Genomic DNA, 27,078 nt, shown 5'->3' on the forward strand with positions numbered 1-27,078 from the left:
AAGAGGGAAATTATTCACAGTCAGGGGAGTATCAATAACCAAGCACGAATGGAGACTTCCTTTTGAAAACTTTAAGGCAGAAAAAAGGGAAAACGTTCATCTTCTCGGTGAGTCCATCATGGCATGTGAAGAGGGTAATTATAATCCAGGCAAACAATCAGAAATATAATACATGTTGGCAGAAAGAAAAAAAAATCCAATTGACCGTGCGTCCACTGCCGGGGCCCGGTTCGATCCCTGGTCAGGGAGCTAAGATCCCCAAGCCACGCGGTGCGGCCACAACAAACATACAAACAAATCCAATTGAATAGTAACATACAAGGATAAGTAGACGATGTTAAAATAGTTTTTACAAATATCCTACATTTGTTCTTGGAAGTCTACAAAAGAAAGATCTTGATAAAGGTAATCCATGTACATCAGTCTGAGCAATCAACATTTTATTTTCTTCATATTTATTTATTTATTTTCATATTTATATATTTATTTAAGTCCCCCCACACAGTTCTTTATGTCAGAGAAAAAAAATGCAGTAGAAAAGATGACTTAGGAAAAATGCCTTTGTTTTTGGTTAAGGGTAAGGATTATTTAAAAACAAAAAGGTAGGACTTCCCTGGTGGCACAGTGGTTAAAAATCCACCTGCCAATGCAGGGGACACAGGTTCGATCCCTGGGAAGATCCTACATGCCGCCTAGCAACTAAGCCTGTGTGCCACAACTACTGAGCCTGCACTCTAGAGCCCGGGAGCCACAACTACTCAGCCCTCGCGCCTCCAGCCCGTGCTCCGCAGCAAGAGAAGCCACCGCAATGAGAAGCCCACGCGCCGCAAGGAAGAGTAGCCCCCATCTCCACAGCTAGAAATAGCCCGCGCAAAGCAACAAAGACCCAGTGCAGCCAAAAATAAATTAATTTATAAAAATAAATAAAAATAAAGAAAAACACAAAGGTCATCAACCAAAGAAAATAAATTAATTGAAGCTTAATCAAAATTAAAACTTTGCTTTTCAAGAGAGAGTTAAGAAAGTAAAAGCTCGGGCCTCCCTGGTGGCGCAGTGGTTAAGAGTCCGCCTGCCGATGCAGGGGATACGGGTTCGTGCCCCGGTCTGGGAGGATCCCATATGCCGCGGAGCGGCTGGGCCCGTGAGCCATGGCCGCTGGGCCTGCGCATCCGGAGCCTGTGCTCCGCAACGGGAGAGGCCACAACAGTGAGAGGCCCACATACCGCAAAAAGAAAAAAAAAAAAAAAAAAAAAAAAAAGAAAGTAAAAGCTCAAGTCACAACCTAGAGAAAGATATTTGTAAGAACTATCTCTGAAAAATGACTGTGATTCTCAATATGTAAATGGTCCTTATAACAATAATGAAAAATAACACAATTCAAAATATTCGCAAAACTTCTGAAGGCATGTGTCACCAAAGAAGTATAAATGGTAAATAAGAAAATGAAAATATGCTACTCCTTATTACTCAGCATTGTAAACACATTTTAAAGCCACGGTGAGGGACTACTACACACTCATTGGAATGACTAAAATTCAAGCACTGACAATTTCAAGTTAATGAAGAGATGAAACAGCTACAACTCATATATTTCTTGAGGGAATACAAATTGATAAATAACTTTAGAAAATACTGTTGTACTGTCTTGTAATGCTATACATACACATATCATACAACACGGTAATCTCAATTGTAGGTATACCCTTAAGAAAAATTAAATCTTATGACTCAGGAATACTTAGGTGGAAATATTCACAGTAACAGCAGCTTTATTCATAAAAACCAAAAAACAATATAACGTTTGTGATTTTACTTTTTTTCCTCCCCATCATGTGTTAAAATAGCTAAACTAGTCCCAAGACAGAGTGGCTCATGCTAAGACCCAAATCTGAATGCTGAAACTTACTTCAATTTCTATTTCTTGCAGATATCTGGCTCTTTCAGGAGGGGAAGCCTAAGGCCAGCCAATCAGAATATGCCTGATGAGCTTTAGTTTTTCACAACCTTGTTCCAAAACTTCCCTGTGCCCCACATAAAGAAAATTAACCTTGCTATGACCAATCAGCTATTGCCTAGTATGAATTCCTTGTTCTCAAGTATTTTTGTCTATGTAATCTGTGCCTTCTGAATAGCTCTTCAGAGCTCCTCTCTATTTTCTAGACTGGATGCTTTCCAGTTCATGAGTCACTACATAAAAGCAAATTATATCCCAAAATTAAAGTCTGTGAAATTTTCTTTTAACACATGTATTAAGTTTTTTTTTCATAATTGTATAGGTTTGCATAGTCTGAATTTTTAAAATTTATTTATTTTTGGCTGCTTTGGGTCTTCATTACTGCAAGTGGGCTTTTCTCTATTTGCGGCAAGCAGAAGCTACTCTTCGTTATGGTGCTCAGGCTTCTCATTGCGGTGGCTTCTCTTGTTGTGGAGCACGGGCTCTAGGCGTGGGGGCTTCAGTAGTTGCGACACATGGGCTCAGTAGTTGTGGCTCCCGGGCTCTAGAGTGCAGGCTCAGTAGTTGTGGTGCATGGGCTTAGTTGCTCCGTGGCATTGAATTTTTTTAAATTAAATTTTACATTCAAATCTTGAAATCTTTCTTTGCTTCTTTTTTTTTTTTCATGCTTTTGGCAGGTATAGCAGTGCTACTTAGAGATATCTGGCATGTTTTCTTATTGATACACTGGTTTACATAGTGCATGTATCAATAGAAAGTATTTTTTGCACAAAGGGGCAGAGGTTTAAAGTAACTGCATAACGCTAAACACTTCTGCAAAGTAATTTTAATAGATACCCAATGGCAGTTTGTGATATTTACTAATTTCTTTAGTTTTACCAACATTTGGTAATGTCAGACTTCCTTAGGCTCATCAGTCTGATTGGTTTCATTTTCATTTTCCTAATGGAAAATAAAACTATTTTGTTAAAAATGTTGTTTGCTTTCATAATTCTGATCTGAAGTGGCATAGAAGAATTTTGCATCCTCAGGTTTTAAATCTTTCATTTGTAGTACTTATCGAATTTATTTATTATTTATATATTAAATCTTTAATAATTTATAGATGTCTCAATATCTTCCTAAGTGTTTTCTTGTCATTTCAATTTTTATTCTTTTAAACAAGTCTGCTATTATCATATAGTTTGTGTATATGTTATGATAATTTTTATATTTGCTTTGAGAAGTCCTGCAAGGCATGCCAAATTAATAATGTTGTGAAATGTGAAATATAAAGGAGTCAGTTCTGTTAAGGGATTTTTTTAAAATTATATATTTATTTATTTATTTATGGCTGCATTGGGTCTTCGTTGCTGCGCGCGGGCTTTCTCTAGTTGCGGCGAGCGGGGGCTACTCTTCGTTGTGATGCGCGGGCTTCTCATTGTGGTGGCTTCTCTTGTTGTGGAGCACGGGCTCTAGGTGCACGGGCTTCAGTAGTTGTGGCTCGCGGGCTCTAGAGCGCAGGCTCAGTAATTGTGTCTTGGGCTTAGTTGCTCAGCGGCATGTGGGACCAGGGCTCGAACCCGCGTCCCCTGCATTGGCAGGTGGATTCTTAACCACTGCACCACCAGGGAAGTCCCCTATCAAGGGATTTTTTTTTTTTTAACATGGAGCTGGGAGGCTATTAATTAGTGGACCTCCTGCACTTCCCCATCTTGTGAAACCATGAACTTTTGATCTGGGCCAACCTGCAAATATTCCAAGGATTCTGCAAAAACACCTGCAACTTGTCACACTAATGGACTATTACTTCCCTGTAGTGATAGCCTTAGCACTCAGTCCTGTTCGGCGGAGACTAGCTTCTGCCTCCAACTCCAATTAAAATCCTTTGTAATGCAAACCTCTCTTTGTCTTTAAAAGCTCCTTACCTTTATTCTCTAGCCCACCCCCGCACCCCACCCCCACCCATCCCCAAACCCCCCACCCCCGTGAAAAATTGTCTTCCACGAAACCGGTCCCCAGTGCCAAAAGTGTTGGGGACTGATGGCCTAGCCCTACATCTTTTTTGTTGCTACTTAAATGTGTGCCCCGAATTGCAATTCTTTGATCCCAAGATAACGCGTTGTGCTTGATTATTGCCTCTCAGGTTAATTTAGGTTGACAGTATCCATTATACAGTTATGTTTTCTAATTTCATGTATTTTTTTTAGCCAATGATCAACATACTTTATTGCACATATTCCCTTTTTTATTCCAAAATCTTATTAACTTGGTTTTTCTTATTTGAAAATACTTCCAAGGTTTTCATAAAAAACAAAAACAACAAATAAGGACTCTGGCTACTCTCAGTCTTTACACAACTGGAATGCTTTTTTTCTAATCTTGTATCAACTTTTATGTTGAGAAATGAGAGCTAAATCAGAATTTTAAAAAGATTATACATACAAGGTTTGATGGGTCTGCTCTGATGTGTTGTTCTTCCCGCACGGACTTGGCCCATTAGTGCCCCGGAGTTTGGGGGAGGGTCTCCTCCACCCCCGACTCGGTGGACCGAGGGGAACTACATTACCCAGGAGACTGTGTGCGGACCGGCCTTGTTCTCCACACCAGTGAAGGCCCAGAACAGGGCTCTTCCGGTATTGTGAACTAGGAGTGGGCGGGACTTCCGGCGCTTTCCTGAAGGCGGTCGTTTACCTGCTTTTGCTACCGTCTGCAGGATCCGAGGCTCAGGATCACTCGGTGGAGCCGAGCTTAGAGAAAGTGGAAAGAGCCCGAGGGGCGCCGTCCACACTGCCGAGGAGTGAGCGGGTTGCGGAACCCGCTTCCGGTATTTTCGGCCTAGGTCTCCGCCATTATCCTGCGCGTCTCCTGGCACCACCGCGCCCACAGGGTCCTATGTCAACCAACGCGGTGCAGGACCTGGCCCAGGTAACTGTTCCGCCCTCCCCGCCCCCCCCATCCTGACCCAAATCCTCAAGCCCCCAGGGAGGGTCTCCTGCTCAGGGCACTGGGGTTCAGTCCCCTGCTTCCAGAACTTTAGGAGTGCGTGTGTGGTGGTCCCATTTCTGACAGGCTGTGTGACGCATTGTGGAGCGTGTTAAAGGCTGTGGCCTTGGCCCGTGCAAAGCGTTGGAGGTGCTCAAGAGCCGGGAGCATTCGGGAAACCTGGGGTTCCAGTCATTTCTGCAGGGAACAGAGAATTTAGGGAGGAGTCAACAGTCTGGGTCAACTGTCAGCATTCTGGGAGCTGTGGAGGCTTGTGAATAAATTAGGAACACGGTCTGAGTTAGAGTTTTAAAGTATTCCAAAGGCTGCTCAGGGGAGAACAGACTGGAACAGACTGGCTTCTGAGGGTGGAGGCAGGGAGACCTGGGAGAGCCCAGTGCATTCCACTCCAGAGAGTAAGGTGGCTTCTGGACCAGAGTGGTGCCTATGGAAGTTGCTGACCTGAAACAAATAGACTGCCCGCTATTTCTTTTGCAAAGATGTTTTCCCACCTCCGCCCCTGTCCTCCCCCCGCATCCTCCCCACCCACCATCATTAGGGAATTGCAATTGGGGTGTGCAGCCATGGTGAGCTATCACTTTTATGGAGATTAAAGAAGGAAGTTAGAAGGGCTGTAGCCACCAAAGAGTCCATGGGGTTGTTGTTTGTTTTTTTTTTTTTTTTTTAAAGAGTCCATGGCTTTTCATTGGCTGAGTCCTTTCTAGGAAAGAAGGAGTCTTCATCCTTTTGGATTCCGTTATTGTTTCAGGTCAGTGAGGGCTGACCCCTTCTGGTGTGCCAACTCTCATTGAGGTTTCTGTTTACTAATTTTTTTATGAAAGAATATAAGTAATGAGATTCTCAATAATTCTTAAAGATAATTGGCAGGATTTCCTGGTGCCGTGAATGTGGCTCTGACCTAAGGACAGAGTAAAGGACAATAAGCATTTTCTTTTGGCTGAGCATCTGGAAGACTTGAGACCAGCAACTGATGTGAGAAGTCAGTTTCAGGGAGAGAATAAAGTTGGATTCGGGACATGCTGCTTCTGAGATTCCAAAGTTGAGGTAACATAGGGGCCGGTGGAATCTGTAGTCTGGAATTGAAGGAGGTCTGTGGCTCACTGATGTCCATGTGGTTACAGACTAAGTCCTGGACTCCGGCCAATTCTGAATCTCAAATTTAAGAAGGAAAGTTTGGTCACTTTTCTGGGAAAGGGGACCTGAGTTGAAAGAAGAGAGACCTGGGGCTGGCGGGCAGTGCAGAGTAGGTGAGACTTTCTGAGGCTACCTGAAGATGGGAGGGTCCTGTGGTTCCAGAGCTTTCTGGGGAAGCAAGGGTATAAGGAGTTAGGAGTCTTGCCTGGGATGGAGATGGAGAAGGAGGTGTGAGGTTGTGTAGATTCACTCCTCTGAACACTTAGCCGACTGTGCATTCGTTTTTGAGCCAGCAAAAAGTGGGCAATGTTGACCAGTCATTGAAGCCCAGGCCCAGTCAAAGGCAGAGGTGCCTCAGCTCCCCCAGGAAACTACAAAGTTAAAAAGATATAGATTTAACAAGTTAATCTTGTGTAAGCAAATAATAACTGCTGAGTATGTCTGTATAAAATAATAATTAATACATACATATATATATATATATATATATATATATATATATATATATATATAATTTAGTTTTTGCCTTGGGCTCTTCACACAGACCTCTGAACCCCTTGGAATTTCTTGGAGGTTAGGACTTTTTTTCACAACTAACGCCTTTTGCCACACAGGAGTTTATTACGATGAGGTGACTTAGAGCAGGGCCCCTAGGTAGACTCAGGAGGGGACTGTTTTTTCACCAGAAAAAACAAGCAATTAGAAGTTTATACTTCCCCCCACCCTCCCAACCCTGGGGCCTCCCAAGGATCAGAAGGAAACTAGACATTAGGTATAAAAACTGCTGAAGAATGAAATTCAAGATTCCTTCAGATTGGTGAACACACAGAAATTGTGGAAGTGCTGGGGGCGTGGCATGTACTGAAAGGGCCTGGAAACACCCTGGTGCCCTCTAGCGCCCCACCCCCCCAGACCTAGATATCTCTTCCATTGGGCTTTTTGTAAGTTGTATCCATTATAATAAACCAGAAAAATAAGAAAACTGTTTTCCTAACTTTTGTGGGTCCTTTTAGCAAATTATCATAACTTAGGAAAGGTTCATGGGAAATCCTGAATTTGTAGCCAAGTAGAACAGAAGTACCATTAGCCTGGGAACCAGACATTGGAACTGGCCTCTTTAAAGAGGGCAGCCTTGTGGGACTGAGTCCTTAAACCTTTAAATTCTGTCCCAAACCTCAGGTAGTGTCAGAATATGATTAAAATGTCGGTCACCCAGTTGGTATCATAGAATCAGATCATTGGTGGTGGGAGAGACATCATATATTTGGTGTCAGATAGGGAATCACAGAAACTTCAAGGTATTGATTAAAAGTCACATTTATATAATGACTTGAAAGACATGTAGGAAATACCCAGTTTTCAAAAACATTTACAGAAACGTTAATCCTGTGTTCTGTAATAGCTCAGTCTTAGCATCAGATATACACTAATGCATTTGATGTCTACACTAACATCATGAGATAGGCACCATAAATATTGCCATTATACACATAAAGACACTGAGTCTCAGGGACGTTGATTCTTTGTTCAGGGCCATAGAGTTGTCAAGTTATAGCTCTGAAGACTGAGGATCCGAGGTCAGAGGTCAGCCTTAGATGACTCATCTCCAGGAAAAGGAAGGGAGGAAACAGTTCAGCCTTTACATCCACACCATGATCACCTTTATCTCAGATCCTCCCTCTTTTCCCAGGTTCCCATGGTGGCAGCAGCATTTATGGTCCCTGGACAGGTAAGTGGAAGAAACCCCAGTACCTACCCACACGTCATCCCTACCCCTGGTCCTGACACACAGATATAGGAGACAGTGTTGTCCTGGGATTATGGGTCCTTAGGTCTGGGCCCTTGCATCATCTCAGGCACAGGATCATTTATCAAAGCCAGCAGTTGTACGGAGGTGTTCCCATGTGTCCAGTGGAGAAGGTCAAGTGGTGACATGTCCTTGGGCACAGCCTGGAGATGAGACTGAGAGGGGAGTGTTCAGGGAACTGCAGGACCCATGACTTGGGCTGATAAAGACTCGGGGCATGAGTCATTCCTGGGATGGCAGCCTGAGGAGCTGGGCCTCTCCCGAGGGGGCGGGTCCATGCCACGTTGGCCACAGAGGGCGGAAGTAATCTGACACTGGGTCTGAAGAGGCTGCTCTGCCTGCCCAGAGGAGGAAGACGGTGGGGGGGTGGGGTGAGGGTGGAGCCAGGGGCCCAGTGCAAGGCACAGTCCTGGTGAATGTCGACTGTGACTGGATCCTGGCAATGGCTCTGTAGCAGGAGAGGAGGTGAGTCTGAATCTCGTTTGTGGTACAGCTGATTTCCTGCTGTACAGGATGAGAGAGAGTAGTCTGACATGACCCCAGGATGTTTGCCTCTAGGTGACGGTGGGAACGTCATGTCTGAGATGGGAAGTCAGAAGTAGGAGTAATGGACAGAAGGACTGTCCAGAGTTCCGTGTCCCCAGGCTGAGTCTGAGATATTGCTGGGGTGTCTCACAGGAGGTGTCAGGTGGGCTACTGGAAACACACACCTGGAGTTCAGGGAAGGTGGGGTTCAGCATTGAAGATACCCCTGAGCAGGTGGATGGCATGTGGACCAGGTCAGATTCCAGGCCCTCAGGTCATGTGTGGGTGCCATGAAAGTTGTAGGGTGGGGAGGGTGTTCTCCGTGGACTGGCTCACCTCCCTGGGCACGGGGACAGGGGTGGCTGTCATCACTAAGATGGACGAGGCAGTGCAGTGACCATGAGTGTGTGGGGGGTGGGAATGGCCTCGGGGGAGGTCCTGGTCATGGCACAGGATTCGAAGGGGTGGATAAGGTATGGATTCAGAAGCAAGGCAGGAATGGAGGTCAGATGACAGGGAGGTAAGGCCTGGGGCATTGTTTCCCCTACACAGGCTCAGAGTCTTGTGATGACTGTGGTTGGAGCCTGAAGAGAGTGAGACTGGATGACCGACCAGCTGAGGGCAGATGAGTGCAGTTGGGACAGGGTCCTGGGCTGGGCTGGGGGCTGGGGGGCTGGGCTTGGAATGAGAGGAGCAGAGAGAGGAAGGGGTGAGTGGTGTGGGGTCAGCACGTGGGACACTGTGGAGGACGAGGGCTCCGGGCATCTGACCCCTCACGATGTCTGGGCGCTGACATGGGAACAGGGATCAGGGCCAGGTGGGGGGACGGAAAGCAGTGCTGGGACCGCCTGTAGCAGCAGGTCCCGCAGAGGCCTGGGGAAGCATTGCGTGCTGGGTGGCACGTGGGGAACACGGTGAGGTGCCGAAGGCCTGGGGCCGAGGTGGTGGCGTGGGGGTCACGGTCGGGCACGTGAGGGAGCTGTGACCCTGCAGGGCTGGGCAGTGGAGAGGGAGGGAGTGTGAGCATGGACTCAGGGCCCTTGTCCCCAGGCTTTACTCCAGGGGGCTGAGCACACGTGTCATTGTATGTGATGTGATCTGTGTGATCTCAGGAGAGTCGACTCTGAGGAGGGTGGCCGGGGGTCTGTGGGGCAACCACAGAGCGTCTGTGAGACTGCCTGTCTCCCTCTCTGTTTTAACTGAATGACGTAATGCTAGCAAGTTCCTGTGGCATCAGGACCTGGTGTGTCCTCTGAGCTGGGTCACTGGGGTGGACGACCATGACCTGGGGGTCCTGGTTGCAGAGGCTGCTGTGAATTCACTTGTCCCCCTCATGACAGGGCCATGTGATCTTTGAGGATGTGGCTGTGTCCTTCTCTGAGGAGGAGTGGGGTCTCCTTAACGATGCTCAGAGACTCCTGTACTGTGACGTGATGCTGGAGAACCTGTCACTTATAGCCTCCCTGGGTAAGGACCCCTGTTCCCACACCATCGCCCCGTACAGGGCTCTGCCCTTCTTTTTGCATGGCTCACTCCGTCCTTCTGAGCCTGGACCTTGGACACTGCTTACTTCCCCGATTTCCTGGCACTTGAGCTGTGTTCCCCCACCCTGTGTGTTGTTCAGCCCTATACTATAGATGTTGAAGCCTTTCACAGAAGGCTTTGGTCTCAGAGGCTTGAAGCCTGCCCGACTGATACCACTTAGCTTTGCCACCGCTAGGTGTGTTGACTGTTCATATGTGTGCAAGATCCGTGTCACACGTTCTAACCCTTTTTTTTGCACTGCCTGTGTCAGAAATTATAGACACTTAGATGGTCACCACTTGTAGTCAACCCTAGATTATGTTTGCAAGACTCCTTAAGGTTCTTCTAGTGATACATTTTTTTCCTGAAGTCTGTCATTGTTTGGTTCACTCTGGGCCACTGTCTTGCTCCTAGTGGCCCTGTTTCCCTCTGAGGACTTTGATCTGGTAGGGTTCATAATCACCCAGCCTGAGCTGAGGGGTGGAGGCAACCCTGGGTGCCTGGCAAGGTAGGCCCCTCTCTAGTCATAGGTGGAGTGTTAATTGCATCCTGGGCCTGGTGAGTAGGAGCTGTAGGAAGGTGTGATACATTGATGATGTAATCCTACAGGGAAATGTCCTTTCTTTACGACTGTTTTAGTCTTAAACTCATCATGGCTGTACCTCATTCTATTGTTCTTCCCCGTTTTGACACTTTGCCCCTTTTACATATCTACTGTGGGTTCTTTCTCCTGGCTCTTTCTAACTCAGTGTCATCCACGTTTCTCCTTTTCCTCTCATTCTGCAATGTTGTCTAATAGTCTCTTCTTAATGTATCTTGGGAGGTGAAAGTACTTATGTATTCCTTGAACTCTTGGTAGTCAGGTGTGAATGGTGTGAATGCCTTTTCCTGGAGTGGGACACACATTCTACCCAGTACACTTGTCACCACCAAAAAATCCTGCTGAACATCGTTGGCTGAGGAGTGGGTTGTTTCAGGCCTCTACTCCGAGTACAGTGCCATATCCTGGTGTCCTGTGTTCTTGCTGTTTATAAGATCTCTCCCTATTCTGTGACCATCAGAGGTCTAGTACTCACAGTAGCCCCTTCTGCCACCTGTCTGCCTCCCTTGTTTGAATCCTGCACCATGAGACTTCTTCTCTGATGTGTCAAACAAAAAGCTATAATGGGCTGCTGTCCCACAAAATTCTCCGTGCACTTTATCAGTATTTTTTTTTTGTTTTCCTTTCAGGTTGTTGGCATGGAGGAGAAGCTGAGGAGGCCATTTCTGAACAATGTGTTTCTGTAGAACAAGTGACGGAAGACAGGAATCCAGTGCTGGAGCCATCTATCCTGAAGCCTCTGACTTCTGATACGAGTGTCCTGGCGGAGAAAGATGTTTTGTACTTGTCTGACAATATGTTCACGTGCGGAGAGGTTGAGAAGGCTTTCCTAGGCAGCATGGGCTTTCCCCAGCACCAGCCCTCCCACGATGGAGAACATCCACGTAGAAGAAGGCAGAGCAGGGAGGTCTCTCACCCTGGGCAAGGGCATCACAAGTGCAGTGAATGTGGCAAAGCCTTCAGTAAAAAGTTTAAATTCACAGAGCACCTGAGAGTTCACACTGGAGAAAAACCTTATGAGTGCAGTGACTGCGGGAAGTTCTTTAGACACAGCTCCAGTCTTATTCATCATCGGAAAGTTCACACAGGGGAAAGGCCTTATGAGTGCTGTAATTGTGGGAAAGTCTTTGCCCACAAATATAAACTTCTTGAGCACCAGAGAATCCACACTGGAAAAAGACCGTATGAGTGTAATGAATGTGGGAAAGCCTTCCTTCGCAAGGATTCACTTGTTCAGCACCAAAAAATCCACACTGGAGAAAATCCTCATAAGTGCAGTGAATGTGGAAAGTGCTTCCTGTACAAAAATAACCTTCTTGTGCACCAAAGAATCCACAGTGGAGAAAGGCCTTATGGGTGTAGCAAATGTGGAAAGTCCTTTGTCTTCAAAAAAAGGCTTCTTTATCACCAGCGAATCCATACTGGAGAAAGGCCTTACATGTGCAGTGAATGTGGGAAAGCCTATGTCTACAAAGGAAGTCTTATTGTACATAAGAGAATTCACACTTTAGAGAAGGCTTATGGGTGTAACAAATGTGGGAAATTCTTTACAAGCAGTTTTGCCCTCAATAGACATGAGAATGTTCACACTGCACGAAGGTGTTATGAGTGCAGCGAATGTGGGAAAGCTCTCAACGGCAAAGTTAAACTTGCTGAGCACCAGAGAATCCATACTGGAGAAAGACCCTATAAGTGTAATGAATGTGAGAAAGCCTTCATGCGCAAGTATACACTTGTTCAGCACCAAAAAGTCCACACTGGAGTAAAGCCTTTTAAATGCAGCGAATGTGGGAAGCCCTTCACTTACAAAACAAGTCTTGTTGTCCACCAGAGAATCCACACTGGAGAAAGGCCTTATATGTGCAGTGAATGTGGGGAAGTCTTTGTCTACAGAAGAAGTCTTGTTGTCCATCAGAGAATCCACACTAGAGAAAAGCCTTATGAATGTAGTTCTTTGTAGGCAGCTCCAAGCTCATAAAAAACAAAGTTCACACTGGAGCAATGCCTTCTGGACTTATGCTTTCCTTCACTTGAGTTAATATCTAGCAGCACAATTCCTATGTAGTAGAGTAGATGAATGTATACCTTACATGTGGCCAAACTTTTCTAAAATGGTAGTACCTTTTTATAGTCTCACGAGAAGCAGCAGAACATGAGTTCCTGTTTTTTACATTTTTACCAACACTTGGTATGTTCAGGCTTTCTAATTTCAGTGATGTCATAGGTGTATCTAGTGATTTTAACTAACATTTCCCTATTGACACAATGTGAGCGGTTTTCCATGTGTTAATTTCCAACCATATTTCTTTTTCAAAAAAATTTTTATTGGAGTATAGTTAATTTACAATGTTGTGTTTCAGGTGTACAGCAAAGTGAATCAGACAGTCATATTTTTTGAAATTTCTGTTCATATAATTTTGTCATCTTAATTACTGAGTTTTGATGTTTCTTCATGGATTATTGATTAAGGTCCTCTAATGGAAATATTTACCAATATTCTTTCAGACTTGTTCTTCTCATTTTAGTCACTTTTCCAGAGAAAGACTTTATTTATTTGGTGGGGGGGGGGGTTGGCCATGCTGTGGCATGCAGGATCTTACTTCCCTAACGAGGGATTGAACCTGTGCCCCCTGCAGTGGAAGCGCAGAGTCCTAACCACTGGATCTCCAGGGAATTCCTCAATATGAAGCTTAGAATCCACTTTTCAACTTGTGCATCACAAAAAAATCCTACGAGAATTTTGACTGGGATTGCATTTAATCTTCAATTTAGAAAGAAATACTGAGTGTCCCAATCTATAAACCTGATAGATCTGCTTTTATTTAGATCTTGCTTAATTTTTGTTAGCAGTCTTTTTTAGTTTTCTGTTTGTAGGTCTTAAACATCTCTAGGTAACTTAAACATCTCCAGGTATTTTCTACATCTTATGATATTGTGAAAGCGAATTTTAAAAAATCTTCAGTTTATGAATTGTTCATACCTATTACACTTAGGGAGATATAAAACTAAGGACAGAAGTGATTTTTTTTTAATTGGGCGACCTGTGGGACCTCAGTTCCCTGACCAGGAATTGAACCTGGGCCATGGCAGCGAAAGCCCAGAATCCTAACCACTAGGCCACCATGGAATTCTCTAGTAGTTATCCTTCTTAATCTTATAAATAACATCTACAAAGAGCTATTAGAAATACTATTATTAAAGTATTCCCACTAGAATAAAAGGAGGACAGCTGCTCTTTGTTCTCTTATTCAGTATCATCCTGGAGTTCCAATTTCATTCAATACAAAACAAAACAAAGAACAAAATAATGAATATGTAGCAATTGGAAAGGAAGAAATAAACCATCTAAAATATGTCCACAGTTTTCATCTTTACTATGAGTCCAAATACGGACACTCAGTTTAGTGTCTGGACCCATCGTAAACTCCTAATTTTTTCGTCACCCATTCGCTGACCTTCTTACTTCCTTAGAACCCATCACCTTCTATTACACGATGCAACTTAATATCATAGATGAACTGCTTATTGTATATTTCTATCAAATACAGACTAAGTTCCAGTAGGGGAATATGTATTTACATGTTGTGCACTGATATATTCCATATTCCTAGAAACATGTCTGAAACACCTATGGTACATATTGATGACTTGAAATACATAACAAAACGACAACGCTCATTTAACTTTCAATTGCACAACTGTGGGTATACTTTATAACTCTCCTCACCCTGCCTTTCTCCTCACCCTGCCTTTTCCTTCAGTTTCACTACCCTCAATGCTCTGAGTTACGGGACAAATCATATTTTGCAAAAAGCCTTTAAATCAACTAAAAAGTCCCAATGGTTATTTTATTGGCTTCCTTCTCTTATTAGATCTCAGAGGGGTTTTTTCCTCACATTCCATTGGGATTTTGATTGTTTATTTCAAAAACCAGTTTTCCGCCATCAATTTCTGCCACTTCTGATGCATATCTATCTTTTTCTTTGGCTGTGTGACATGCGGGATATTAGTTCCCTGACCAGGGATCGAACCCCCTCTCCTTGCAGTGGAAACGTGGAGTCTTCACCCCTGGATCACCAGGGAAATCCTGATATCTATCTCATTAAGCACTTTTAATAGCTCTTGGTAGTTACACAATCCCAAATGTTTTTCAGAGTTTGTCTCCTCTCTGCAGACACTGTCAGTGCACTTACAGGTGATGTGGTAATCACTTCCAAGAGCAGATGATATCGTTGGGTTCTAAACATTTATCTCGGGCTTTCTTGTCCCCATTGCAGACTCTCAGTTTCTGCCACGGCAGTCCTTGTTACGGGAGCATATACGCAGTTGGTAAGTATCTCTTCAGGTATCTGATTCTTAGAAAACATTTATGTCAGGAAACCCGAGAATAACTATTCTTAAAATAAATTTCACTTCCTGAGGTCAGGACAATAAAAAAGGAACCGCCTTAGGAAGGTTATATAGATATAGATACATAGATATAGACAGATAAGAACAAAGCCATAAAATCAGGAAAGGCATTTGCTGAGGAAACCAGAGTCATGTTGCCCCTCATCAACGTACATCAGGAGTGCCTGATACTTCGCCTCTCTCCTCGGTTACGTTGTTTTGAAACTTGTCTCACTGGCTTCTCACTAAACACACTGACCATAAACAGGGTTCACTCTAGAGGCTTCAAGATAAGGTAGGTTGTGAGTAATAAGATGAAGAAGATGAGTTCCTACTCTGAGTAGAGGCCTAGTGTCTCTGTGGTATCTGCTGATGAGGGGCATGTTGTGTCATGGAGACTTCAATGATGTGTCTCTAAATTTTTATCCTTGGCGGAAGGCTGTTCATTGCATCTCAAGTACTTGGATGTCCACTTTATCATAGTAACCGACACTCTCTACCCTCCTAGGGCCTTGGTTTCCATACCTCACCTATAAAAATGGATCCATTCTTCTGTCATCTATCTGTCTATCGTCTACCTCTATATCCTCTTTGCCTTATTGTGATTTCATCACAATGACATAATTTTTTAAGAAGATTTTCTTGGTTTGATGTGGACCATTTTTAAAGTCTTTATTGAATTTGTTACAATATTGCTTCTGTTTTTATGTTTTGGTTTTTTTGGCACAAGGCATGTGGGATCTTAGCTCCCTGACCAGGGATCGAACCCACACCCACTGCATTGGAAAGTAAAGTCTTAACCACTGGGCCGCCAGGGAAGTCCGCCATTTATAATTTTTTTAGAGAGAAAAAAATTGGACCAGACACCCTCTTAGAAGAATTGAATCATCCTACACTCAGTGAGAACAGGGCACTTAAAATTAGACCCTTCCTGTGCCTCCACAGAACCTCTATGATAAGGGGAAGTTATCAATCATTATTGTCCGTGACTCACTGGAGGTCATTATGAATGGGTTGACCCATGACCTCAACAATGTTATGGTTGTCAGACTCTCAGTTTTATGCAAACTTCCAAATTTCCATGCTAAATTCTGTTGACATATGTTTTTGTTATTTAACTTCACCTTGTGGTTTCTCTCAATATTCCTGGTTATTTCCCTTGTCAATTTTCTTATTCTGCTTAATTTTCTAATTCTGTAACCTATTTTCATTATACTTGTGGAATTTTTTTTTACTTTAATGACTAACAGAACATAGTCAAATTTTAGAAATTTCATATAATATCTAGAATATTTATATCAAAGACATTTACCCATACATTATAACCTGGGAGGGTTTATCACCACTTATTTGGCAATGCTTCCCATGTAATTTCACATAGCAAATAATCCTAATTAGCTTAATATCTCTGGCTCTGAGATTCTTCAGGGGCCCACTAGAGGTCAGAAGAAACTGAATTAGAATTTGATCCTTGGGAATTTTGTCAAAAATATCAAAAAGCTTTTAAAACAGTTGACTAAGAAGTATCATAAGTCACTGTCAAACATGTTTAATTATTCACTTTACCAAAGTGACAATAAAAGATTTCAAAGGCAAATACAGGAAGTCATAATAGATTACTTAAAAGATAAGGAAGCTTTACAATCTGCTATCAATAGCTGATCAATATATATATATTTGTCTTTATTGAATTTGTTACAATATTACTTTTTTTTTATGTTTTGGTTTTTTGGCCATGAGGCATGTAGGATCTTAACTCCCCAACCAGGGATTGAACCCACACCCTCTGCTTTGGAAGGCAGAGTCTTAACCACTGGACTGCAAGGGAAGTCCCAATAGCTGAACAGTATTCTAAGAAAACACTGTCCTCAACAGAGACGAAACCAAATTTAGGTTTTAGTACCATCTTACTCTTAAAATTCATTTACTCAATTAAATTTATTCTATCCTAACTCCTGACCACACACAAACCCCTCCCCCCTTCCCCCAGGGTTTCTTTTCCACAAACCTTCTATAACTTCCTTTTTTACCTTCAGATTTTGTCCTATGCCTTCTCTTTATCTCTCTCTCTCTTTAACCTCTCTTTAGGTCAAAATTACTTTCTCTTAACTAAGTGTATTTCCTTTCCTTGTACCTTATTTTTTCTTGCATACAAAGATGTTTTCCTTACTAATTTTTAGTGGTTTTCATTACATATGTTAATTAGAAATATTCACCTTTAAAACCTTAATTTCTAGTGAAAACTAAGAAGCAAGCAATTTTGAACTATCTTTTTTTTTTTTTTTTTTGCGGTATGCGGGCCTCTCACTGTTGTGGCCTCCCCCGTTGCGGAGCACAGGCTCCGGACGCGCAGGCTCCGGACGCGCAGGCTCAGCGGCCATGGCTCACGGGCCCAGCCGCTCCGTGGCATATGGGATCCTCCCAGACCGGGGCACGAACCCGCATCCCCTGCATCGGCAGGCGGACCTCTCAACCACTTGCGCCACCAGGGAGGCCCTGAACTATCTTTTACATTAGCATTCTGTAAGTTGGCAAACTTATAAATACTATTTATAATTTCTTTTAAAAAGTGCTTTCTTATAGAAAATGTCTCCTGTGGCACCAAACATATATATATATATTTTAATTTATTTTTGGCTGTGCTGGGTCTTCATTGCTGCATGTGGGCTTTCTCTACTTGTGGCAAGTAGGGGCTACTTTTCGCTGGGGTACGCGGGCTTCTCATTGCGGTGGCTTCTCGTTGCAGAGCACGGGCTCTAGGCGCGTGAGCTTCAGTAGTTGCAGCACATGGGCTCGGTAGTTGTGGCATGCAGGCCCTGGGATGCATGGGCTTCAGTAGTTGTGGCACACAGGCTTAGTTACTCCATGGCATGTGGGATCTTACCAGACCAGGGATCGAACCTGTGTCCCCTGCATTGGCAGGCGGATTCTTTACCATTGCACCACCAGGAAAGTCCCTGGCCAAACATATTTATTAATAGTCTTAAATATATTTAATTTCCCTGTAGGAGGAAGCCTATGTTCCGTAATTAATTTCCCAGTGTCTTATTTGGGAATGATCTAGATATTCAATAAACTTCCATCATTTAACTTAACTTAGCAAAACTCAAAAGTTTCAAGTTACCGAAATCTGGAGATACTTTTTTCTTTTTTTAAATTGATTTATTTTATTTATTTTTGGCTGTGTTCGGCCTTTGTTGCTGCGCGCAGACTTTCTCTAGTTGCGGCGAGCGGGGCTATTCTTTGCTGCGGTGTGCAGGCTTCTCATTACAGTGGCTTCTCGTTGCGGAGCGTGGGCTCTAGGCACGCGGGCTTCAGCAGTTGTGGCTCACAGGCTTAGTTGCTCTGCGGCATGTGGGATCTTCCCAGACCAGGGCTCGAACCCATGTCCCATGCATTGGCAGGCGGATTCTTAATCACTGCACCACCAGGGAAGCTCTTTTTTTTTAAAATTGAAATATAGTTGATTTACAATATTGTGTTGGTTTCAGGTATACAGCAAAGTGATTCAGTTACATATATATAATTTTTTCAGATTCTTTTCTATTATAGCTTATTACAAGATACTGAATATAGTTCCCTGTGCTATACAATAAATCTTTGTTGTTTATCTGTATTAGTGTGTATCTGTTAATCCCATACTCCTAATTTCTCCCTCTCCCTCCATCCCCTTTGGTAGCCATAAGTTTGTTTTCTATGTCTGTGAGTCTGTTTCTGTTTTGTAAATAAATTCGTTTATATTTTTCTTTAGATTCCACATATAAGTGATATCCTATAATGTTTTTCTTTCTCTGTCTGACTTACTTCACTCAGTATGATAATCTCTAGGTCCATCCATGTTGCTGCAAATGGCAATATTTCATTCTTCTTTTATGGCTGAGTAATATTCCATTGTGTATATATACCACAACTTGTTTATCCATTCAGCTGTTGATGGACACTTGGGTTGTTTCCATGTCTTGGCTATTATGAATTGTGCTGCTATGAACATTCAGGTGCATGTATCCTTTTGAATTAGAGTTTTCATCTTTTCTTGATATATGCCCAGGAGAGGGATTGTTGGATCATATGGTAACTCTGTTTTTAGTTTTTTTAAGGAACCTCCATACTGCTTTCCATAGTGGCTGCACCAGTTGACATTCCCACCAACAGTGAAGGAGGGTTCCCTTTTCTCTATACCCTCTCTAGTGTTTATTATTTGTAGACTTTTAAATGATAGCCATTTTGACTAGTGTGAGGTGATACCTTATTATAGTTTTGATTTGCATTTCTCTAATAATTAGCAGTGTTGAGCATCTTTTCATATGCCTGTTTGCCATCTATGTCTTCTTGGAGAAATGTCTGTTTTGGTCTTCTGTACATTTTTTATTGTGTTGTTTATTTGTTTGTTTTTTTATATTGAGTTTTTTGAGCTGTTTGTATATTTTGGAAATTAACCCCTTGTCAGTTGCATCATTTGCAAATATTTTCTCCCAGTTGTAGATTGTCTTTTCTTTTTTTAATGGTTTCCTTTGCTGTGCAAATGCTTATAAGTTTGATTAGGTCCCATTTGTTTATTTTTGCTTTTATTTCTTTTGCCTTGGGAGAATGAACTAAAAAAACATTAATATGATTTAGGTCAGAGAATGTTTTGCCTATGTTCTCTTATAGGAGTTTTATGGTATCATATGCTTAAGTCTTTTTTTTTTTTTTTTCTGCACCACAAAGCATGCAGGATCTTAGTTCCCCGACCAGGGATCAAACCCGTGCCTCCTGTAGTGGAGGCACAGAGTCTTAACCACTGGATGGCCAGGAAAGTCCCAGCCTTTAAGCCATTTTGAGTTTATTTTTGTGTATGGTGTAAGGGTGTGTTCTAATTTCATTGATTTACAGGCAGCTGTCCACCTTTCCCAACATCCTTTGCTGAAGAGGTTGTCTGCTTCCCATTATATATTCTTACCTCCTTTGTTGAAGATTAATTGACTGTGGGTTTATTTCTGGGCTCTCTATTCTGTTGCATTGATCTATGTGTCTGTTTTTGTGTCAGTACCACACTGTGTTGATTACTATAGCTTTATAGTATTGTCTGAAGTCCAATGGGTTATGCCTCCAGCTTTGTTCTTTTTACTCAGGATTGCTTTTGCAATTCTGGGTCTTTTGTGGGTCCATATAAATTTTAGGATTATTTGTTCTAATTATGTGAAAAATGTCATGGGTAATTTGATAGGGATCACATTAAATCTGTAGACTGCTTTGACTAGTATGGCAATTTTAACACTATTAATTCTTCCAATCCAAGAGCATGGAATATCTTTCCATTCCTTTGAATCATCTTCAGTTTCCTTTATTAATGTTTTATAGTGTCGGTGTCTTTCACCTCCTTGGTCAGGTTTATTCCTAGGTATTTTATTTTATTTTATTTTTGATGTAAGTTTAAATAGGATTTTGGTTTTTTACTTTCTGATACTTCATTGTTATTTTAAAGAAATGTAACAGGTTTCTGTATATTACTCTTGTATCCTGCTACCTTGCTAAATTAATTAATTAGTCCTAATAGTTTTGTGTGGAATCTTTAGGGTTTTCTATATAGAGTATCATGTCATCTGCATATAATGACCATTTAACCTCTTTACCTTTTTCTTGTCTGATTGCTTCCAATACTATGTTGATAGAAGTAGTGAGTGTGGGCATCCTTGTCTTGTTCCAGAATTTAGTGGGAAGGCTTTCAGCTTTTCACCATTGAGTATTATATTGGCTGTGGGTTTGTCATAAATGGTTTTTATTATGTTGAGATATGTTCCCTCTATACGCAGTTTGGTGAGAGTTTTTTTTATCATGAATGGACATTGAATTTTATCAAATGCTTTTTTTGCATCTTTTGAGATGATCTGTGGTTTTTGTCTTCTTTTTTTGATGTGGTGTATCACATTGGTTGATTTGTATGTGTTGAACCATCCTTGTGACTCTGGGATGAATCCAACTAGATCGTGGTATATGATCTTTTTTATGTGTTGTTGGATTTGGTTGCTAACATTTTGTTGAGAATTTTTGTATCTATATTCATCAAATATATTGGCCTGTGATTTTCTCTCTTTCTTTTTTCTTCTTTTTCAAAGTCATTTAAATTGGTAGAATGCTTAGAAGTTTGCAAAATGCTTTTACATCATCACACTTAAAAACCTTCCCAGGGGGTTTGATCCCTGGTCTGTGAAGATCCCACATTGCCATGGAGCAACTAAGCCTCTGTGCCACAACTCCTGAGCCTGTGGTGTAGAGTCTGCGAGCCACAACTACTGAAGCCCACAGACCACAACTACTGAAGTCTGCATGCCTAGAGCCCGTGGTCTGCAATGAGAAGGCACTGCAATGAGAAGCCTGCACACTGCAACAAAGAGTTGCTCCTGCTTGCTGCAACTAGAGAAAGCCCACGTGCAGCACCAAAGACCAAACACAGCCAAAATTAAATAATTAATTAATTAATTTGAAAAAAAAAAACCTTCCCAGGTAGGCAGGGCAAATGAATGAGCATTTTGTAGATGAGAACATGGGGCCCAGGTAGATGGGGTGACACACAGCTCATATTGCTTGTAAGTGGTGGGACCATGGTAGAGCCATAGATTGCAAGTCTCTTTCACTCCAGACTATTATGGGTTTTACCCTGGGGGATTTTCTTTTTTGGTATTGTCCGTCTGATTTTGGTATCAGGGTGTTGGTAACTTTGGGAGGGTTCCCTCTTCACTCTTTCAGAAGAGTTTGAGAATGATCAGTATACGTTCTTCTGTGTATGTTTGGTAGAATTCCCCAGTGAAGCCATCTGGTCCTGTACTTCTGTTTGCAGGGAATTTTTTTTTTAACTACAGATTGTATTTCACTTCTAGTGATTGGTCTGTTCAAATTATCTTTCTTCTTGTCAATTTTGGCAGGCTCTGTGTTTCTAGAAGCTTGTCTGTTTCTTCTAAGTTTTCCAATTTGTTGGCGTATCATAGTATTTTCTTATTTTTTTTTCCTGTGGTATCAGTGGTTATTTCTCCTCTTTGATTTCTTCTTTTGTTTATTTGGGTCGTCTCTCTTCTTGGTGAGTCTGACTAGAGGTTTTCAATTTTGTTTATCCTTTCTAAAAACCATCTCATGGTCTTAGGATCTTTTCTCTTGTTTTTTGTTTAATCTCTAATTCCTCTCTTACATTTATAATTTCGCTCCTTCTGCTGACTTTGGGTTTTGCTTGTTCTACTTTTTCTAATTTTTTTAGGTGGTAGGTTAGGTTGGGTTTTTTTGGGGGGGTGGTTTGAGATTTTGTTTGTTTGCTTGTTGAGGAAGGCCTGTATCACTATGAACTTCCCTCTTAGGACTGCTTTTGCTACATCTCAGATTTTTGTAAGGCTGTGTTTTCATTGTCATTTGTCTCAAGGTATTTTCTGATTTCCTGTTTGATTTCATCTTTGACCCATTGCTTTTTTAGTAGCATTGTTGTTTAGTCTCCATGTAATCATTTTTTTCCTCATTTTTCTTTGTGTGGTTGATTTCTAACTTTATACCATTGTGGTAAAAAAAAGACACTTTAAATAATTTCTATCTTCTTAAATTTGTTAAGGCTTGTTTTGTGTCCTAGTATGTGGTCTATCCTAGAGAATGTTCCATGTGCACTTGAAAAGTATGTATATTCTGGTTTTTGGGAATTAAAAAAAAAATCCCAGGAAACAAAACTTCAGGACTGATCGGCTTCACAGGGGAATTCTACCAAACATATAAAGAAGAGCTAATACAAGTCCTTTTCAAACTATTCCAAAAAATTGAAGAGGATGGAACACTCCCAAATTTATTCTACAAGGCCACCATTGCCCTGATACCAAAACGAGACAAAGTCACTCTAAAAGAAGAGAATTACATGCAGGGACAGGGGGAGAAACTATGGTTCTGAGTGTTGTTTGTGGTTGAAATCTTAGTGCATGGTTTGGCCACGTAACTTGTGGTTTTATTCTGTTGTCTTTGTGAAACAACTGAGTATCTTGTTACAAACAGGATAGGGCCAGTTTTAGTCTGATTCTGCAGTTACACATTTAAGGCAGGTTACCTGGTCTTTGCTCATATTCTCATGGAAAAGAAACTTAATATCACTGACATACTTAACATGATTAATATTTTAGGTTTTGACCAAATGTGTTCTGCCTAAGGTTGGGTTTTGCAAAAGCAGAACCTGACATAGGGTTCGAAGACATATGATTTATTTAGGGGAAATTATCAGGAGAAGTTTAATGATAGAGTACAAGGCAAGGAAAAGAGCTAAGTAAGGGTGTGGGCTCAACTGGAATCTCCCTCAGCCTGATCCCTTTTGGAGATCCGGAATGTAAATGGTACCACACATTTGTCCCACCTTGAGACAAGGGAGTATCTTTTTGTAACTCCAGGTCAGACAGTCCTTAAATATTTCCCAGATAGACTGCTTTCTTTGTTTACTTTTTCTAAAACATTGGACTTACCCATAACTGCAGGAATCCATATATGAGGCATTTTACTTGGTGTTCTTTCTTTCTCTCTCTTTCTTTCTTTCTTTCTTATTATTTTTTTGGCTGCATTGGGTCTTCGTTGCTGCACGTGGGTTTTCTCTAGTTTCAGCGAGCAGGGGCTACTCTTCATTGCGGTGCACAGGCTTCTCATTGCGGTGGCTTCTCTTGTTGCAGAGCATGGGCTCTAGGCACGTGGGCTTCAGTAGTTGTGGTGTGTGTGCTTCAATAGTTGCGGCTCATGGGCTCTAGAGTGCAGGCTCAGTAGTTGTGGCACATGGGCTTAGTTGCTCCATGGCATGTGGGATTTTCCCAGACCAAGGCTCGAACCTGTGTCCCCTGCATTGGGAGGCAGATGCTTGACCACTACACCACCAGGGAAGTCCCACTTGGTGTTATTTCTGAACATGAATTTCTTCTGTTGCAGAGTCTAGATTGCATAGCTATGATCATTCTAAAAAAGTCCATCAAAGGGCTTCCCTGATAGTGCAGTGGTTAAGAATCCAACTGCCAATGCGGGGGACAAGGGTTTGATCCCTGGTCCGGGAAGATCCCACATGCCATGGAGCAACTAAGCCCATGCGCCACAACTACTGAGCCTGTGCTCTAGAGCCTGCAAGTCACAACTACTGAGCCCACGTGCCACAACTACTGAAGCCCATGCGCATAGAGCCTGTGCTCCACAACAAGAGAAGCCACCGCAATGAGAAGCCCGTGCACTGCAATGAAAAGTAGCCCCTGCTCGTCACAACTAGAGAAAGCCCATGTGCAGCAGCAAAGACCCAACGCAGCCAAAAATAAATAAATAAATTTGTTTTAAATAAAATAAAATGAAAAAGTCCATCAAAGAATAAAACTTCTCACTTGTTTTACAATAAATAAATAAATAAATCAGAGTCCTATATTGAAATGCCTAAAGTCTGTTTCACTTGGCTGTTTGATTGACTCTAAAACAAAATATGTTCAAACGTGAGACTCTAATATTTCCTCCTAACCTCCTCCATGTACACCACCACTACCCTTTCTATCTCAGTTAATGACAAATCCATCCTTCCGGCTTGGACAAAAACCTTGAGTCATCTTGATTACTGTAGTGTGAGGCTGATTAGGAGGTGAAGCCATGGTCTGATCTGAGGACTTGGAGCCGTGTAACCACAATCATGTGCATATCCTCAGTAATAAAGATACTATATAATGAAAACATGTGGCATCTTCTTAGTGAATTTTTATTGGATAAAGTTTAATGTATAGAATGAAGTAATTGTGCATAATCTTGCTAGTAGACTGAAACTGGTGGGGAGTCACTTGCCTTTCACAAATGTTTTTCAGAGATACTTTCAAATCCTTTGGCAGATGTTACTGCCATTAGAGCAAACAGATTGAAATCAAGAAAACTGGAACGTTTATCTCAGAGTTTAGGTGGCCATTTTCTACACAATTCCACCACTGCAGGAAATGTCATAGCAGGAAATGAAATTTGGTGATATCTCTCCTTTTCAAATAGATCTTAGGTGTCACACTACTAAAAGAAATGAACATGCCTTGGAAAATGGTGTAAGAAATACTATCTTGATATAACAGCTGGGTTGGATACAAATACAATCAGTGAGTATAGAGGCAGAGGTGTTTTCTGACGGAAAAGCAGACAGCACCTTGCCCACGTGATTCAAGGCTGCCTAATATTGCTGCCTTTTCCTCCTCTATGGAGTCTTTTCCCCCTTTACCCTCACCAGCATTGGAGCTCACAGAATGACTCTCAAGCTTCAGTCTCCCTGAAATTGAAGAGCAGCAAGATAATATTAGGTCGAATCTTTGAATGGAGTCACTTTCTATCTGCATGATATCATGGTCTGGTGTGTCCCTTGGGGATTTTAGCCTTTGGGCACGTATGAAATAACACGTCTAAGCATTTTCCTTAGCTGCAGAAGACACGACCCGTAAATGGGGTGGTGGCCATTTAAGAAGCAAAGACGCCTCGCTCCGCCTCTAGAGCCCGATGACTTCGTTTCCCAGAGACCCTCACGCGGGCACCTCTGATCCTTCGCAGAGATTCCCGGAAGGGCGCCCTTCGAGGTGCCTGGTGGTGCTGCGGAAGCAATATTACCCAGGAGGCTCTGCGGCAAGAGGCGGTAGCTCCGGGCCAATGACTGTGCAGGACTGGGATCCCACGTTGGGCGAGACTTCCGCCGGCATTCTCGTGGCGGTCGTATTGGCTGCGCCTGCGTCTGTCCTCGGTATCGCACGCAGCTCCCGAGCCATGAGCGGGCTCGAGGGCCAGCAGAAAGTCTCAGGAAGAGGCTTCCTCCCCTCCCTGCAGGGAGGCAGGGCTGAGGGTGGGCGGGGCAGGGGAGGGGCGTCAGCTGAACCGTTGGGACCCTCCCTGGTCTCCTGCGTTGCAAGGTCCAGGTCCCTGGAAAGGGTCTCATGGCCGCGGCAGAGGCACAGACGGACCCGGCACTGGTGAGTGGATGGTCCCTCAGGCCCTTTGGGCCTCCAGCCACATCATCCCGGCGCCCGCATATAGAGCGAAATTGTCCTGGGTCTCTTCATTTCCCCTTACTCTGCCTTTGAGTCTGGGGGCCGTGGAGGCCGGTCAGTCAGTCCCAGCCTAGTGCCCTGAATCCAAGCCAGGGTTTATATGGAAGAGTTCCCAACTCAGTTAGTCGATGATCTGTGCAGGGGTGTCCCAGGCACTTGAACCACTAGGTGAAAATGCTGGGAGGTGAGGCTGAGCTGGGTGGAATTGCGACTCTCCATTTTGCCTGTTGGGGGCAGAGTGGCGAGACAGAAGTCGGGTCTGCAATGGCAGGCTGAGGGGCGGGGTCTCGTTTTGGTTTGTTGTTGTTGTTGTTTATTTATTTAGCTATTTATTATTTATTTTTGGCTGTGCTGGGTCTTCGTTGCTGCGCTTGGGCTTTCTCTAGTTGCGGCGAGAGGGGGCTACTCTTCGTGGCGGTGCGTGGGCTTCTCATTGCGGTGGCTTCTTGTGTTGTGGAGCACGGGCTCTAGGCACGTGGGTTTAAGTAGTTGCAGCACGCGGGCTCAGTAGTTGTGGCGCACGGGCTTAGTTGCCCCGCGGCATGTGGGATCTTCCCGGACCAGGGCTCAAACCCGTGTCCCCTGCATTGGCAGGCAGATTCTTAACCACTGCACCACCAGGGTAGTCCCGGGGTCTCTTTTTGGGTTGACGGAAACGATAGAGGATTTGGAGGCCAGGAGGGAAGGGATCTGATCCAGGTTTTAATAGGTTTCCTCTAGCTGTCAAGTGGAGAGCAGGCTTGAGAGTGAGTGGAGTCAGCAGCAGCGAGGGAACTCCCTGCAACCCCCACACAGACATGGAGCTCCCCGTTCCACGTAGTGTCTTCAGCCATCCTCCCAGCCCAAGCGTGTGTGGCAGGTGTGCAAAGCAGGTTTTGGAGCCCACGGCCTGGGTGCAGCTCCACGCTCTGCCACTGCCCAGCAGCAGGAAAGTCTGCTAAGTCCTGAGCCCTCAGTTTCCTCTGCTGTGAAATGGGGCTAATCCCAGCGTCTTCTCTTTGGGGTCCTTGTGAGAGGTGAGTGGGGCGGGGAGTGAAAACCACTGCATGCAGCACAGTGCACCCAGGAATGCTCAGGAAATGCTAGTGGGGCTATTCGTTACTCTGATTTCCAGGGTCCAAGGAGGCCGTTTCCCTGGTTT

The 27,078-nt window shown here is 43.2% G+C and overlaps 1 protein-coding gene across 1 annotated transcript in view; it reads left to right on the forward strand.

Annotated features, from left to right (window-relative positions):
* LOC132480957 (zinc finger protein 550-like) overlaps window positions 1-12,851 on the forward strand; it is a 34,629-nt gene extending 21,778 nt beyond the window's left edge. Inside the window, exons 1-4 of the mRNA XM_060085584.1 lie at window positions 4,706-4,861; window positions 7,764-7,802; window positions 9,746-9,872; window positions 11,160-12,851. Coding sequence (XP_059941567.1) covers window positions 4,829-4,861; window positions 7,764-7,802; window positions 9,746-9,872; window positions 11,160-12,490 — 1,530 coding nt within the window. The 5' untranslated portion in view covers window positions 4,706-4,828 and the 3' untranslated portion in view covers window positions 12,491-12,851. Of the gene's footprint in view, window positions 4,862-7,763; window positions 7,803-9,745; window positions 9,873-11,159 lie in introns of the transcript that reaches the window.
* The last annotated feature ends 14,227 nt before the right edge of the window (window positions 12,852-27,078 follow it).

Source organism: Mesoplodon densirostris, chromosome 19 (genome assembly GCF_025265405.1).
Source record: "Mesoplodon densirostris isolate mMesDen1 chromosome 19, mMesDen1 primary haplotype, whole genome shotgun sequence".
Classification (NCBI taxonomy): Eukaryota; Metazoa; Chordata; class Mammalia; order Artiodactyla; family Ziphiidae; genus Mesoplodon; species Mesoplodon densirostris.